General features: G+C 40.0%; 1 protein-coding gene across 2 annotated transcripts in view; it reads right to left on the bottom strand.

Annotated features, from left to right (window-relative positions):
• Window positions 1-15,763, bottom strand: part of GAK (cyclin G associated kinase) — a 68,263-nt gene extending 52,500 nt beyond the window's left edge. Inside the window, exons 1-7 of one of the 2 annotated variants that reach the window (XM_032095584.1) lie at window positions 15,414-15,762; window positions 9,180-9,241; window positions 7,875-7,934; window positions 5,976-6,090; window positions 5,404-5,546; window positions 3,055-3,180; window positions 1,824-1,913 (exon numbers count right to left, since the gene is read on the bottom strand). In XM_032095584.1, the coding sequence (XP_031951475.1) occupies window positions 1,824-1,913; window positions 3,055-3,180; window positions 5,404-5,546; window positions 5,976-6,090; window positions 7,875-7,934; window positions 9,180-9,241; window positions 15,414-15,555 (738 nt within the window). In that variant the 5' untranslated portion in view covers window positions 15,556-15,762. Of the gene's footprint in view, window positions 1-1,823; window positions 1,914-3,054; window positions 3,181-5,403; window positions 5,547-5,975; window positions 6,091-7,874; window positions 7,935-9,179; window positions 9,242-15,413 lie in introns of both variants that reach the window. The other variant, XM_032095585.1, reaches the window with a different exon arrangement.
• Between the last annotated feature and the right edge of the window lie 533 nt (window positions 15,764-16,296).

A 16,296-nucleotide genomic window follows, 5' to 3' on the forward strand; every position in this document is an offset into this window, starting at 1 on the left:
GATGACACCAAGATATTACACCGAAGTACTTTCTAAGTCAAATTGAACTACATGAAACCTACAGAGATTGTTCAGCTCACACTGAATTAAAATCTGCAGGATGTCTTGCATGGACCACTAAGATTTTTTAATTAGATATTGGTAAGGAGAACCCAACTTTGAAGTTTTGCTCCTTTACAAAACATTTCCGAAGTAAACTACTTTGCTCTTTCAGAAATCTTTGAGAGGCTATGAAGGGCCTTTCAAGCAAAAGATAATCTCAATGAGAGAAAAATCACTTGACAAGGAAAAAGCCTGTCACTTAGTTGAATTTCAGGTCAGGAATTCACGTTAATTTTGAAAACATGTAACTAAAACATGTAGTTATTTGGATTTAGTGTTTATTTCCTGATCTTCAGACTTAGGTAGGAAATGTACAGAAAGCAGTCAGCCAAGTCTAAGAACCTTTAGTCTTATAATCGATACCTAATCACATCCCCATTGTGGAGTCAATGCAGTTGATAATTTCATCTGTCCTGCTGTTCCATGACAGACATTACTTCCTTTGTTTTTAAGGTCACACAGTGACAAGCACACAAACTCAAGAGTATTAATCACTCTACCTGCTTTCTTCGGGAAACTGCTTTGCTTATCCTAACCACAAACTACAAATCATTTATGCTTCTAGAGACAGAGCCATATTCTACTGCCAAATACTTTGCCTATTTTTATTGAACCCAAAGCATAAAGAAAAAGATATGGAACAACATGTTCCAATCCAGGCATGGTAAATGAAATAGATCTTCCCAAGATACAGAAGGCAACAATCACCATATTAACATACAGAGTTATTTTAAACAAAAAAATAAACTGCAATTGCCCTTTTGAGTGAGGCTTTTATTAAACATATTTCTAGTTTTGTCTTTAACTGGATGTAATCCTGGCTCAGACTGACAGTATTTTGTGCACATTAAGTGACCAAGTGGTCAGAAAAATGTGTTTTACTTGGTGTTTCTTCACATGCCACAAGAACATCACCAACAGCTGTAGAAACCAAACAAGAGTATCCACAATATTTTGCAACTAATTTAATAAACTGAACAAAGTTCTAAGATTCCATATGAAAACTTTTAAAGCACCAGCATCACATTTTCTCAATATGTCTTTCGACACATTGCCCATACAGGTAAGAACTGAACAGCTTGACATCTGCCTCTGTAAAAAACACTCCGTAAACTAAGTCCCTAAGAACTACACTACTGGGGAGTACCTCAGTACTGCAATATTATGCAGCCAGAAAAGGTACAATTGAGGATTTAATATTTACCTTTAATTCCCACTACAGATTTTAAGTGAATGGGAACAGCTTATCATCCTTTCTATACAAAGCATGAATGACCTCTGCATCGTTCTCATCCTTGCTATCTGAGTATTTTAGCTGCATGCCATACCTCAACATAACCATTTTGAACTCAGCAGTAGGCTGTCCCAGGATTATATGCATAGCAGAGTATGAAAGGCAAGAATTTGAATCTAAGGACTCTAAGAATTCTGGATTTATGGTGGCAAGTTCCAGCTAGGCAACAGTTCCAGTGAATGTTAGGGAAGTTCAGCACTGCCTCTCAAATGGAAGTCAAGCTTGATCTGGGAGAAAACCTTGAACAGTATGTCTCATTCCTTTAACATTTAGATATGGTCCATACTATTTACATTGATTTAAGACAGCATCCTACATTTATTTTGGTGCTTTAGTTATTTAATCAACAAACTAACATGAAGCCTGCAAAATCAGTTTCACTATGATGTGAGCAATTATGATGCAGCAAGAAAAAAAAACTTCTTACCCAAATGTCCTGCTTTTCACCAATTGGAAAATTTGAATACAAGTCTATCATTTCTGGTGTCCTGTACATTGGTGTTGTATTCCTTGTGATCTGGAGAAAACAGACTTTATTGAAACAATCTTGAACAATGAGCTCTAACAGCATTCAACCAAGGAAACAGCTCTCCATGTAGAATAGATAGTACCCTAAATTTTAAAATTAATTTCAGAAACACTTGTCAAGGAAAAAACCATCAATTTAATCCTGCAATAGTCACAACAGCTTTGACATAAGGTCAGATGAAGACAGTAGTACTCAAATAACATTGCGACAGCCAAGAGCCCTCCCAAACAGCAAAGCACATAACGTGACTGTTCTAAATGAGGCAAAAATGGATAGGAACACTGATACCAAAAATTAACAATAAGCCAATAAGTGAATTCATGCTCCAGTATGTCTCTCTCTTTCTCAGTACACTTAATGACAGTGCAGACACATCCAAAGAGAAATTCTGGTCGTAAGGACACCTGAAGAGACTTTTTCTACCATCTTTTTGCATAGACTATACAAGACAGTGGGTACAACATCATAATTTCACCAGAAACCAGTGCAGTGCTTTCCAAGAATGCCAGACTGCAAAACAGGGGACTTTTAAAGAGATTTGTGATGTCTGAAGTTGCACACATGAACTTAGGAGTATTTCTCCTGTTGATGTACTACATTAGATTTACCAGCATTACTCTCAACTCTAAGAATAAAAGTACTTTGCAAAAGCACACTGCACGCTAGACTTGGCCACTGTAGTCCAAGGCACTGTAACGTTGCCCATTCCTGTTCTGCTGAGCAGATTTGCCCCTCCTTTATCTCTCATTCAACTGAGAAAAACAGATCAGAAGGAAGATGCGACAACCAGTGGCACAACCAGTCTGGCACAACCAATTTCTTGTCAAGAGCACAATTAGAAGAAGTTCTAGTAATCACTTCTATTTTCACAGCAAATTGCAGAATGGACACTGACCATGCTGAAGCAGTGTTTCTATATGTAGCTACAGAACACAAGCTTTAAGTGTAACTGCAGACAGCTTTTGAACTCCAGCAGAACAAATACAAACCCAAAACTTTATAAACAACACTCTAACTGAAACAATCTTCAGTTGTCTTAGAAGCCTCATGAATCAATACCAGATTAATACTAACAGTTAAATTATTCCACTGTTGTTATTAAAATTAAATCACATTAAAATAATCTCACCTCTTCTTCAACCAGTGCTCTCTTCTGTGCAGACCAGTTGTAGTCAGGATAGTAAGCTATAGTTGTAGCACTACCGAAGTCACAAAGTTTAATTGTCCCCTGGTTACTAATAAGCAAGTTTTCCACCTTCAAGAAGATGTAGAATAATAGATTAAAAAATGCATCTTTTTTGCCCTGTATGCTAAGACACACGTTTTTACACATCATCTTACTTGTGCATACATATAAAAACTAATCACTTGAGCCAAAAATACTGTTTACAGGAGAACACAGATTTCTTACAATACTGTAGTTTTATAGGGTAGCAACATAGCCAAATTTTAAAAGGAAGCACCAAGCACACCATGAGCAGGAAACATTCAGGAGAGCAAGAAATAGACCCCAGGGGGAAAAAAATAATTTCATTAGAGCCTAAGAATAGGCCAGATTTTCAGATGAGAACTTGTAGAAGCAGTGTCTTAGAATCCAAATGTTTTCAGGCATAAAATTGAACACTTTTAGCTTAACTCCAGTGGAGCGGAGGTTAGAATTGCTAGAGACACAAAAGAGGAAGGTACTAGTAGAGAAGCAGGCTGCTAGGAGACACCCATGAAGAGGCAGCTGTCACCTGTACAGAGACAGAATACAGCTATTTGAGGACCATGTGTTGCCTGAATAGTTTATCATCCATTATCCCTGCCTTTTTCTACTACATAAATTCCAACCTTCCTGTATTGTTAATTGAACATGGAAGAAACTTAAGGAAAGAGTAAATGTATTGGGCAGATGTACTTGGAATGATAATCACTGAAGGGCTGAAAAATGAAATTTGTACCTCTGTATAATGTTAGGAAAAGGGATCAAAGTTAATTGGCTCAAAACTTTTGATTTACAGTTGCCTACGCTGCTGACCTTAGTTTAGCCTGCTAAAAAGGGTAGCACAGTTAAATGATCCCTATTTGGCTCCTGGCTGTAGTAAGGCCTCTGCCACTTGGAGCACAACAATCATTTAACCTTGCTTTGCAGTCTCTGCAACATGATACCAACACAAAACCAAACTCCTGTCTTTTCCCATGTTTTATCTCTGTCAGGAACATACGCTCCTTGAGAAGAAAAAACAGTTACTGAATTACAGCATTAGCTCAACATCTATGAAAGAAATACGGATTTTACTTTTTCTTTTCCCCAGAAGAAAGATGCACCTTTTCTACAAGCTAGGGACTGGCTTATAGAAATTTCAGTGACGAATGATTAACATGTCTTTGACATGACCTCACAACCTAAAAGCCTGTTCAAAGCAAAAAACGGTATGAAGTAAAAAAAAAAAAAAAAAAGGAGTGCTCTGTCACAAAAACTAGGTTTATATTTATGGGCTATACTAACAGCTAACATCAAAGCTGTCATCAAGAGTGTTGAAAACACTTAACACATTAACTTCTAAAAGAGTGGTCTTATTTTCCTTTCCCCAAAGTAACTGACTACATGCTTATTTAAGGAGGAACGAATTTTCCTATTTTTATATTCAAATGAAATCACATCAGGCTGGATACAGACACATGTGAAATTCAGACACTGTTCCAAGAGTAAGAATCTTCTCTCTCTTATTTTATGTTAATGAAAATTCAAATATATTCATGGTACTGCAGAATCTCACTGATGATTAGGGCTTCTTCATCTAAGTGAACAAGTGAAGGTGGAACCCTGTCTTCAAAATACAAAATTCAAACTCAGGTAAGTTCTTTCCAATCCCCAAAGCTCTTACGGGTAGAACACCTTTTACAGCATAACCCTATAGACTCCAGGTGAAAGCTAATAAAACAGGCAAACACAAAAACAAACAAACACAAAAACCCTAAGAAACAAGATCTAACATGAATTATGCCTAACAAATTTTAAAATTCAACTTAAAAACAAGCACTGAAGTACAATGCAAGTTGCCAGTTCTAAAACTAACAGCTTACTACACATTCTCAATGGCAATGCAATCCTTCACAGATAATTCAACATTCTTCTCTTTCAAAGCTTTCTCTCTTCTAGTAAGATACCTATTTATCCAAGAACTGCAGTTCCCCAGTTGTAACTGGCTATTTTATCAAACACATACTTAGGCTAACTCAATCAGCAAACGTGATACACTACTTTTCTGCCAGCTTGTTTCAGACAGAGTACAAGCAGTTCTTAACCCCAAGCACAAGGAAAAGATGTTGTTTGAAGAGATGCAAGTATTTCAGTGATGGACTTCACTAACTCAGTTGTGGCAAGGCAATAGATCTAAGCACCATGCTCAAGAGTCGTTTTTAACACTGATCCAGCCCAAGAGGCTCCTTTGTTGTCTAGAAGTTCAGCCTTTATTTAAATATTGTAACGCACCTTTAAGTCTCTATGGATAATAGGAGGCTTCTGCTTATGCATATGCTGCACTGCTCTGCAGGTTTGATAAAAGATCTTCAAAACTGTGTCACAAGAGATGGGTCCTTTGGATTCTACTTTCTTTAAGAATTCCACCAGCTGTCCTGCAGGAAATCAGAGAAATTCACATAAGCACACAGAGAACACTGCAAATTCTGAAAACCTGACACAAATAGGCCCTTGTCAAGAAAGATTTACAGTCGTGAGTTGCATTTAATAGATATTCTGAAAATGGCAAGTCCACACTGACTACAGTGACAAAAGAATGAGACCTCTAAGAAACTACTCCTATTCTTCCTTTCTCTGACTAGTCTCCAACACAAAAAACTTAATGATTACCTCATATTTAAGACAAGGTTAAACTGTAGTCTAAAAAACCATGATCTTTATCCTATAAAAGATAAGGTTGAACTCTAGCTCCACTGAACCATGCTATCTTCTACAGTCATTCAAAGCTTGTAAGTTAACAAGCAACCTGTGCAAAACAGCTGCCAGAAGCTATGTGGTCTGCTGGGAAAAGAAATAAAGTTTACCTTTACACAGCTCTGTAAGCAGAAGGAACTCTCCCTGCCCCGTGTCTGATTCTTCTTTTCCTATAGATGCTGCAGAACAAAACTGGACAATGTTGGGATGACCTGAAAGTTTTTTCTGGAGATAACACGCTCAAGGAAGATGACTGCCAAGTTCATTGATACTACTGCATCCAGTAGTCCATTTGAAATGTCAGCTTAAAACCACAGAAAGCATAAAAGCTGCAATCAATACCCTAAGAAAAACAGGAAAATCCATGCCTTTGCTGAGAAAGCAGCCTAAGGTAATGTAATAAAAAGTCAACACAAAGTATTTTAAAAGTCCTTGTGATTACAGCTTAGAGGAAACTGGACTCAATAACAGGTCTAGTGCTTTTTGTCTTTTGACAGTGACTGCAAGACCCTAGCATGAGCAGCAGGGAGGGACATCTTGTAATTATCTGCTACTTCTCCGGATGGCTGATCAAGAAAGGGCTATTGTCTCCTCATCTATCTTTCCCAAGGAAGTATTAAGCATGCCATCCTTCAATTTTAAGTAATTAAAATAAAGTTCAAAAGAATTAGAGGTCTAAAAGCACAAGGAACTTATCCTCCCATCACTGGCAATATTCTTCATGCTAAAACCTTTATCATGTTTCACTTCCAGTTCAAAAATTCGAGGTATCATTTTTGAGCTATGCAAAGGGGAGTACAGTGTAAGTGATCTCAGCTCCTGCCAGTGGAAGCTATGTTGCATTATGCCTGTGTGTGCATACACTGAGACTCATGCCTATGAGACAATCTATTTACAGGATGCATTCACCAAGTCTGAAGAGAGAAAAGCAAAGATTGTAAGTAGAACAAAGCCATTACAAAAGAGCAAGTTGGATCCATGCAATTTGCATGAATCTTATCTTACACATCTCTCCACAACCTTCTATTCAGAGCTGCAGGAATTAATTGCATTTCACAGTCTTATCTCAGAAAGTTAGCAACAATTAACCCTTCATCATGTTGTACACATGCTTTCATGACTCTGAGTTGTGAAAAACATTCAAAGAACATTGACATTATCTTGCCAAGAGTAAAGAACTCAGAGTATATAGAAAATATACAGTGCTATGGTACTCTGTTCTTGGAAGTGAATTTCTAGTAAGTGATGTTTAGGCTAAGATTTCGCCAAACATATCAGCAATCATAAAAATAAATGTTTGAGTAGCTTAAATTAAGATCAGTGGGTTTGCCTGCTAATTCAAAATGAAGCTGAATACACAGAGTGGAACACATCAGCATACCAGAGCTACTCACTGACTCTTGAAACAAACTGAGGGTCTAAGAGGAGCCAGGCCAAGGAGAAAATATTGAATTTACTAAAATCAAGGATTGAAAATACTTTGAGATTACATTTTACCCTACTATCTGACTGAAGACAAGAAGAACAGCAAGGACACTGAGAAACATCTGCTTCTTGTTTCTGATGCATGTAGTCTACTGAAATTTCTTCCTTAACATCCAGCATTACTTCTTAAAGCCAGATGTATCCAAGCAGAAATTAATAAACATTCAGAGTAAAAGCAAAGAGCAATAAATTGAGTGCATCTAAGTATCATCTGAATAGTCAAAAGGTCTCCTGACTACATTCATAGGGCTGCAAGAAAGCCCAAACAAGAATTTCACTTCTTGCTAGAGGTACGTGGCACAGTCTACACCAGCTACCAGAACTATCTGCACACACTGTATTACAGCAATTTTTGAAGAACAGAATTCTGGATGTTGGTACCAGATTCATGACAAACCATGAACCCAGACCTCCAGAACATCAGTCCTCTTAGGCAGTGTATGGCATGAAAAAAAACAGAATCTGTACAGCAGTCCTTTGTTTCCCAAAAATATCACAGTTAAATATATTACAGAAAAGGATACCATAAAACAAACTTCCTGAATGATGGCTTTGTTCTTTTCCTCTTCATTAGACAACAATCGCTGTCAAAAAAAACAAAACAATTGAGAAGACAAAGTTACTAAAACTTACAGAATAACAGTACATAGATTTTTTTTCACAGAATACAAAGGATGAACTATAGTCAAAAACCTGAGGAACTGTAATGGGGCAGTAAACAGAGCTGGCTTATTGTCCATTTTGACATTCTGCCATAAATAATACCCAGTTTTCCAGTTACCTGGACTATTCAGGTTTAGTGGTAATTGAGCAGTTATAAGTTTTGACACTCTTCGAAGTAACAGCTCTGACAGTTCTGATATATAAAACACTAAAGTCTCTTGGCTGCAGCATTGTGGGCTAACAAGGAAAGATTCACCTTCTGTCTGAAATATTCAGCAACAACCTTCAACTCACTCTAGACAAAACTCCTCCAAATTATGTAGCCCAACTTTTTCAATGGTACTTGAGTAATCAGTAAAAAAATTAAGCATTACTCTTTCTAGTATTACCTGAATTTGCAGTCAACATTTGACTACAATCAGCCTGAGCATTTGCTACAAAAGTACCAGTTTTACAGAACAGAGGAAGTATAGTAATGGTTCACCTTTTACCTGTTATTTTTTAATGGGGCTACTTCTAGGGGACCTTTTGAACACATATAGTATATGGCTTTGGTCACATGCTTTGTTATTGTAGGATGTGGCATGAAATGGAAAAAAACAATCTTATTACTGGTGGTATAATGCGATCTTACCTCTCTAACCCCTCATACAACTACCCTGTTTACAGCTGATTACCAGAAGCCTCTTGAAACCAAGAATCCAGAGAAGTATCTCTAAAAAGTACCAGGCTGAATGTTTAAACAATGAGTGAAAGTTTGGAGCATTACTTTTAACACTAATTAAACTTACTCCTAAAGCAAGAAGATAGGCTAAATCTGCTTCTGACGAGTGAAAAAGATCCCTGCACCCCACTTCAGGTAACTATGAAATTTTCTTTTTACCCATGCAAAAAAAATGTTTTGGACTGGGTCATGAATTTCTAGATCAAGTGAAAAATAAAGACCAGTGGCACCTAAAAGACCAATTCCCATGTTTGTCATCTAAGTATGAAGTGCAGGGTTCTACCTGGAATGACTATTCTAAATAGTGGGCTACAAACATCACTATTATACTGGATTTTTCCAAGTTACTTGTTCAGTGGCATACATCAAGGATTAACTGTCATGCTAAAATGTCAAGCTAAAAGACAGACCTTATAAACCACCTATAGTAAATTAATTTTACCTTCAAAGCATAATCTTTCCCACTTCCAAGATCTTGAGCTTCATAGACAAAAGCAAAGCCCCCTACAAGAAGAAGGCACATGAAGTTAGTTTTAATTTCAATATTCAGGTACATCATTCTTTTTAGTCTAATAGAATAAATACATGAATTTAGATACATTTCTGAATGTACCAAGCACACATTTTTCAGCATCTGGTCAAGATTTCTGGTTACCTGCACATGACAGTTCAAATACTCGATTCCTTTCTTGTATATATGCCAAGAGCACACCGACATTGTTACTTTCCTGCATTTTGTTAAGTCTGCATATGCAGATTTCTTATTAAGCCATTTTTTAAAAAAGATCCTTATAAAACTAAAATCCAGTACAGCCAATATTACCTGATAATTTCAATTAAACTTTTTGGTATTACACTGCTAACACATCCTATAAAAGCAGCAATAACCAAGAAAGATAAGTGTTAAACATACACCTCCTATTTTTAAAACAATTGTCTTTCTTCAAGCTTCGTATTAAAAGCAGAAAGCATTTTAAAGCACTGAAGCACACATTCCAATAAGGGTAATATTGTTACTAAATTGCAATGTGTTATTCCATAAAATATTTTCCTTCCGGCTCCTTTTGTCAAACTATTTTCTCAAACACTTCCTTTTGCTCAAGAACAGTGTGCAAACCGCACTGAGATAGCAGAAGTTTGAGAGTACATAACAAGCTTAAAATACACATTTTTACTTCAGTGATTGCACCCTATTATCAAGTACTGAAGTGCTAAACAAGAATAAAGTTCATCAAATTTTGCAGATTTCCAGAGAAAAGCCGGTGGTATCACACCTGGTTAATTCCTACTTCATTGCACCTGCTTTATAGAGAATCCAACTGCTATGGTCTACAAGCTCACCTTTTACAACTATGCTCCTCTCAAAACATCAGCTTCAAGTAAGTTTCCCATTCTGTCATTTCACTCTTTTACCTGAACACAATTCAGCTCTACACAACACAGCTCATTCCATGTAGTGTTTGGTTCACTACTACTGCAGCACTACAGCAGATACCATGTTTAAATCCATGGATTTTCTGGGATAATAAAGGAGTTAGAGCATGTTATAAAGGTACTTTTAATTTATTTTTTTAAAACCGTCTGGTTTTGATGAAAACAATTCTTACACAAAAGGTGAAACTAGTCCTACTGCTTCATTCTTAAATGAAATTTCATTTATAATTTGATGCTGGCTCCCTTGAAGAAGTAGTCCATTAAAGCAGTTTTAATATACCCTCAGCAGGGACAAGTTTACTGGCAAAACTTCTTCTCTGCCATAACAGTTTACTCCAAGCCCTCTGACCAATATTTTGCAGAAAAAAATCAGAAAAAATAATTTTAAAAGCACTTTCAACAAACCTGTACAAACAAACACTCGTACAGCAGACCTAACTGAGGCAAACGGTAAAATGGAGGTTACGAGTAGAACAACTTCTAGGGGTGTCTGAAGAATGTAATTACATTTGAGGTGTTCTCACTCACTTTTTTCCACTCATGTAAATGTTTGTAGATGGTTTTAAAACAGTTTTCTGAACCTTTCTGTATCAGCAAAATCATCTTAGTATTCCCCCATAAAGATTACCATTGTAGATACGGATACACCCATCCCAGCTATTGCCCAGAGAGACAGGTTTTGCTTTGCTGAGGCATTTCAGAGCCCCATTCTCAGAACACAGCCCAAGCCCTCCAAAGTTGTCTCAGATAATGCTTTCTGCCACAGAAATTACAGCAGAAGAAAATTGGGTTTATTTCTTTTTTGTAGACACAAGCTCTCACACATCAAGGCTCAGTACAGAGCACCACACCATGGCATGAAAACCAGGAACTAGCCCTACCTCATTTGCTTTATTAGTGAGCACTCTACACTTATCCTTACACCACCTCAGGCCTCAGGCACTGCTCCTGTCAGTACTTCATCATTCTCTTACAACGATTTGAAGACCCTTGCTTTTCCAACCAAGAGATTTGGATTCTCCCTCAAATCAAACCTAGGTGTCACATAATACTGAATAACTTCACTGCACTTACACATCAAGTTTGATTTAAAACTGTTCTTCTTTATCCTGTCCCTGTTTTTCACATCTTCACTAATTATTTTTTCAGATAAGCGGCTTCAGTAAAATGACAGCTAGAGAAGGATCAAAATAGGGACATCAACCACAACAGTAACACTGCTTGCTACTGTAATTCACTCACTGTTTCATTACACACTTAACAAGTCATGAGAAAGCGGTGGTGTGAGTAGCTTCCTGTTTGTAACCATTTGGAACGACTTGTCTACTCCCCTCCCAAACACTGACCAAATTTGTTTCTATATCAATTTTCAGTGGTTTATGTTTCAACTATAACTTGACTGAAAGACTATAATTATAGCCTGGACTGTAAGTTACAGTGCATCTTACCTGAAAGCTTTTCTGTCAGAGTATCAAAACAGAAAAGATGCTCTGTTACTGTTGCCAAGTTTTTTTTTTTAAGCCCAGTCATGTATTTGTGTCCATTGCAAAGTCCTAGTAACAAGATGAAACTGCCTCAAGAATGAAAGATGGCCCAAACTTAAAGATCTGTACATTTTCCCACACCCTTGAGAAGCAGAGAGGTAGAATATCTTGAAACTTTCAGAGCTCCCCTGGCAGCAGGAACTGCTAGAGCCAAGAAACAACAGCTTTGAAAAATAGAACTGTTCGGCTCCATGTTGAAAACATTGTCTACATTTACAGTAAAGAGAATGCAAACTGGAAAGCTGCTAGGTCAGGTGCTTCAGTTGTTCTTTAGGGGGAAAAAAAAAGATTATTCCTATCTGTCAGCAAACAAAACTAACAATGTTCACAGAAACTTGACATTAAGCATTCATTGTGCCTCTGCTGCTAGAGTTTTACAAATTAAATCCACCCAAAAACCTGGACCTAATTAGGTTATCATTATCCTATGAATCCAGTAGTTGCAGAGACAATAAAATTGTTCCTACAAGCTTGGCAAACTGTAATACTGCCTGTTCACGCTCAAAATACTGAGGAAGCCTTGAAGTACCAAAGAAAAGAAAACTTGCTTTAATTGCAGAAGTTTCACCTTGACAGAAAGCAGCCTGTAACAAGCCCCTACCTACATGGTTTCAATGACATCTATTTTTAAACTCAAAAAAAATATTAACATTGTTTAAGTCTGTAGCCTATTGCTATCTTTCTGACTAAGGAATGATTTTTTCATTATGATAAAAGTTTTAAACTCAGATCAAACAGTTCGAATAGTGCATTCTTTTTCTCATCGTATTTCTCTTTTTGTGTGCTCTGTTGTCAATGTTTGTTGCTCAAAGGAAGCATTAGAAATCACTGCACATGCAGAATGGTTGTTAAACGTGTGCTACAGAACTTGCTTGTTCCTTGTTTTTCACACAACCAAACACCCGGTTTATTCTAAATTGTTCAGCCTCATACACAAAAGAAGCAACAATATTCACTAATTAAGTAGGAAATCTGTGACTATTTTACTTAAGTAAAATTGTGGGGGGGTCTGTACACTTAACTGGAGGACCCAAGAGAGCCATGACATCTGAAGCCACCATCATACCTAAGGCAAGTAGGGATTATACATAAAGGCCCCCACCAAGATCCTCTAAAATCTTACCTACAGTGAGCTACTGAAACATCCAAGCAGAAAAAAAAAAAAGGATACCATATTCTAGGAGTGCTCAATCCAGTCTGTGACACACTTAGTCTGTTCTTGCATTTAGAAGTAGGATCAGCACTAGAGATCATGACCAAGCTCAACCCCCCCAGGGACGTCAGCCTCTTGCAGCAGCACACCGTACTTTCAATCAGTCCAGTCCCACCCCAGCACAACACCTCTGTGAAACCACCAGGGAAACGCGTCCAAGAGACCTGTGCAACGAGTCCCAGCTTAGAGCACTGCCAAACGTGGCCTTGCACCAGCGCTGGTGTCCAGCACACTACAGAGCTGCAAGGAGCTGTGCACTACGGCAACAATTGAACCTGTGCTGCCACATGATACCGTGCAATGCTAAACCACAGGCTCTGTTCACACCAGCTACAAACAAAGCTGAACGTACGAGCCTACAGAAAAGGCTCTCTCTCTGCATTGGCAGACGACACGCAGTTCACCGTGGATTTGAAATCCAAACTCAGAAAGCTGCACTTGACTTTCCAGTAGGGAATCTGGCATGAAAGAGCTCATCTAGAAGAAAAACAGATTCTGTATTTGTAAATATGGAAGGGAATACATAAAAGCCACAACTGTGGACCCATGTATCAGAAGGTACCACAACAGGTCCAGAGATGACAGATAAATGCAAGTTGAGCAACAAAATAAACAATACACTACAGACAAATTCAAGTCTGAAGATAGCAAAAGAGGCTGGGACTTCTACATTTTATGTCTAGTTTACCTTTATACTCTATATGCCGCAAGTGCTCTTTTAGACCAGCTATGCTGGCCAGAAAATTATACTTTCCAGAAAAAGCAAGCAACTAGCCCAACTTCAGTTAGCAAAGGAAGGAAAACAACATAAAATGAAACCATAGCACTGAGACAAACATGGAACACAAAGCAGTGGTTACAGAGAAATTGTTAAGAACTGTAAAGTTAAAACATGTCTCCGTTTGCTCCAACCTGGCATCTTTCCCCTGACATTTTACAATGCCTGTGTCAGATCCTGGGAAACAGTAGGCTGCTGTCAAAGTGCTAAAATACCTGCTCCAGAACCAAAAACCAAATAGCATGTATGCCTCAAAAATAGCTTCCTGCCCTAACTTTCCTTTGTCCTTTGGTAACTGCTGTGGTCACTGCCTGCAATAATGTTACAGTATCAGCAGCACAGACAGTTCTTTTAGCCTTCACATCCTACCTAGTGCTTACATTTCACTCACAGCTCTGTAAAGTTGACTGTAAAGAAGCTGTAAGTAAAGGCCAAAGGCAGAACAGGAGGACGTGACATTTAGTACTGTTTTTAATGCAACTTACTACATAAGAAACTGCCAGGTTTTCTCTAAGATCATATGCCAAAAACGCTTGAGCATTCAAGTGACAAATTATTGCCCTTAAGAAGATACATCAGAGGTGAAGATCTATTTGCTGTAGTTTTAAAGAACAAAAATTTTATAAGTAGCTTACAAGTAGTTTGAGGAAGCGAATCTTAAAGAGCCAAATTTTTCTTCTGTGCTGATCACCAAGATTTCAACAGAAAACTACTTAGTACCAGATAATTACAAGAAGAAACTGCAGAAGTAACTCCAATAATGAAAAGGAACTCTAAATAGAGCTTTGAGGTATTTAACCTAAGTAACATCAACCACCTCTATAAAGTTAATGAAATATTTAAGTGCAGTAGTACGGAAAAGTTCAGAGTTTAGTCTTCTGAGACTAGCCTTCAACAGTTCTTCTGCTTGAGGAAATAAAGTATTTTCTCGGACCACAAGCATAAGACAATCCAGATTTCTGCTAATACCTAAGTAATTTGCATCCATCAAACATAGCATCTATTCTAAAACAGATTAACAAGTCGTGTGCCAGGCTACCTACCCAAAACTTCCCTGAAACTGAAAACTGCCCAGGTATTTAACTCCTTGTACTCTAGCACACTCTATGTGCACAGTTAGATCAGCCTTCTATAACACATGTGTTTAAAGCAAACACATTTCCTGCATTCCATAGTCTTCCAAACAACAGAGGCAATCTTGTATGTTTGGCATAATATTATATATACATTGTCATTAAAAAGAAAAACAAAGCCGACAAGCAATCCAGAATTTCCATGAGGTCCTTGGTAGATTACAGAGACCTTGATAGATTATAAACTTCTCTGACTTCTGTTATGCGGTGAAAGCATTTTAAACCACGAAACAAGCGAAGAAGTGGCCATACAACACAGCGGCTCTCGGGCGGCTATTCCTCGGGCGGGACAGTAACACCAGGCACGGCTCCGACGGGGCCTGGGGCACCGTCCCGCCGTGCCTGTGACACTGGCTCGGCGCGGAGCGGCACGGACACCGCCAGCCCTTCCCGAGAGGCCGGAACCGCCGCCCCGCCCGCCCCCACCCGGGCGCGGCCTGCCAAGGAGGAAACCCTCCCGATCTAGGAAGAGAAGACGGGGAAAAGGGCACCAGGAGGCCCGCGGGAAAGCCCATCCCAGCCCCGCAGCGCCGGGGTCCGCCCCGCACGGCCCGGCCCCGCCGCCCGCTCTTACCTTCGGCGATGACCCGCTTGATGCGCAGCTTCATCTCGCCCATCTCCACCGTCTGTCCCACGAAATCGTTCTGGTCGCGGCTGGCGGCTCCCAGGGAGCCGGGGCCCGCCAGGAAGTCCAGGGCGGACTGGAAGAGCGACATGGCCCCCGGCAGGCAATGCCCGGCGGCGGCCGGGCGCGTAGGAATGGAACAGAATGGGGCAGGACGGAAAGGGATGGAAGCAGGGTGGGATGGAGTTGGAGGGCTCCGCCGAGCTACCAACAGCCGCGGCGAGAGCCCATCTGCCTCCTCCTGCCGTCTCCTCAACCGCCCTTCCCTCAGCTCCGGGCGGCTTCCGGGAACGCTGCGTCATTTACGCGCTCCCGGTGCCGCCCGCCCGCCCGCCGCAGCCAGGCCGGGCGCGGCCCCGCCCCGCGGGAGGAGCTCCGGCTCCCGCCCCGTTCCTTCATCGGCTCCCGCTCCTGCTGCGGCCTCCGCTGCTGCTCCCGGCTCCCGCTCGGGCTCCTACTCCCGCCGGTCCCGGGGGATGCGCGGAGTTCGCCTTCCTGGCCTGCCCACGGCTTTTTCCCCCCAGGAAGGGTTTCCATTTCCTAGGCAGCCGTGCGTTTCCCCAAGTTAACACTTAAGCTGGCAGTCGGCGAGAGATAAATGTTCTTCTGTTCGCCGGCACTGCTGGCGCTTGGGCAGCACCTGCGCTTTTCCCACAGAACATTGCTGGCGTTCTTTCCCTCTTCGTCTGCCCTCAGGATCTTACCACGTCTGTCGCTTTCCCCTGCAGCCCTGACGGCAGGTCCTCCAGCCGCTGCCCTCCCTGCACCCCCACTGCCAGCAGCGGGACTCACCGGAGGGCGTCCGGGGAGCGCTGTCACGCTTTGACACTGG

This window comes from Corvus moneduloides, chromosome Z, assembly GCF_009650955.1.
Source record: "Corvus moneduloides isolate bCorMon1 chromosome Z, bCorMon1.pri, whole genome shotgun sequence".
Classification (NCBI taxonomy): domain Eukaryota; kingdom Metazoa; phylum Chordata; class Aves; order Passeriformes; family Corvidae; genus Corvus; species Corvus moneduloides.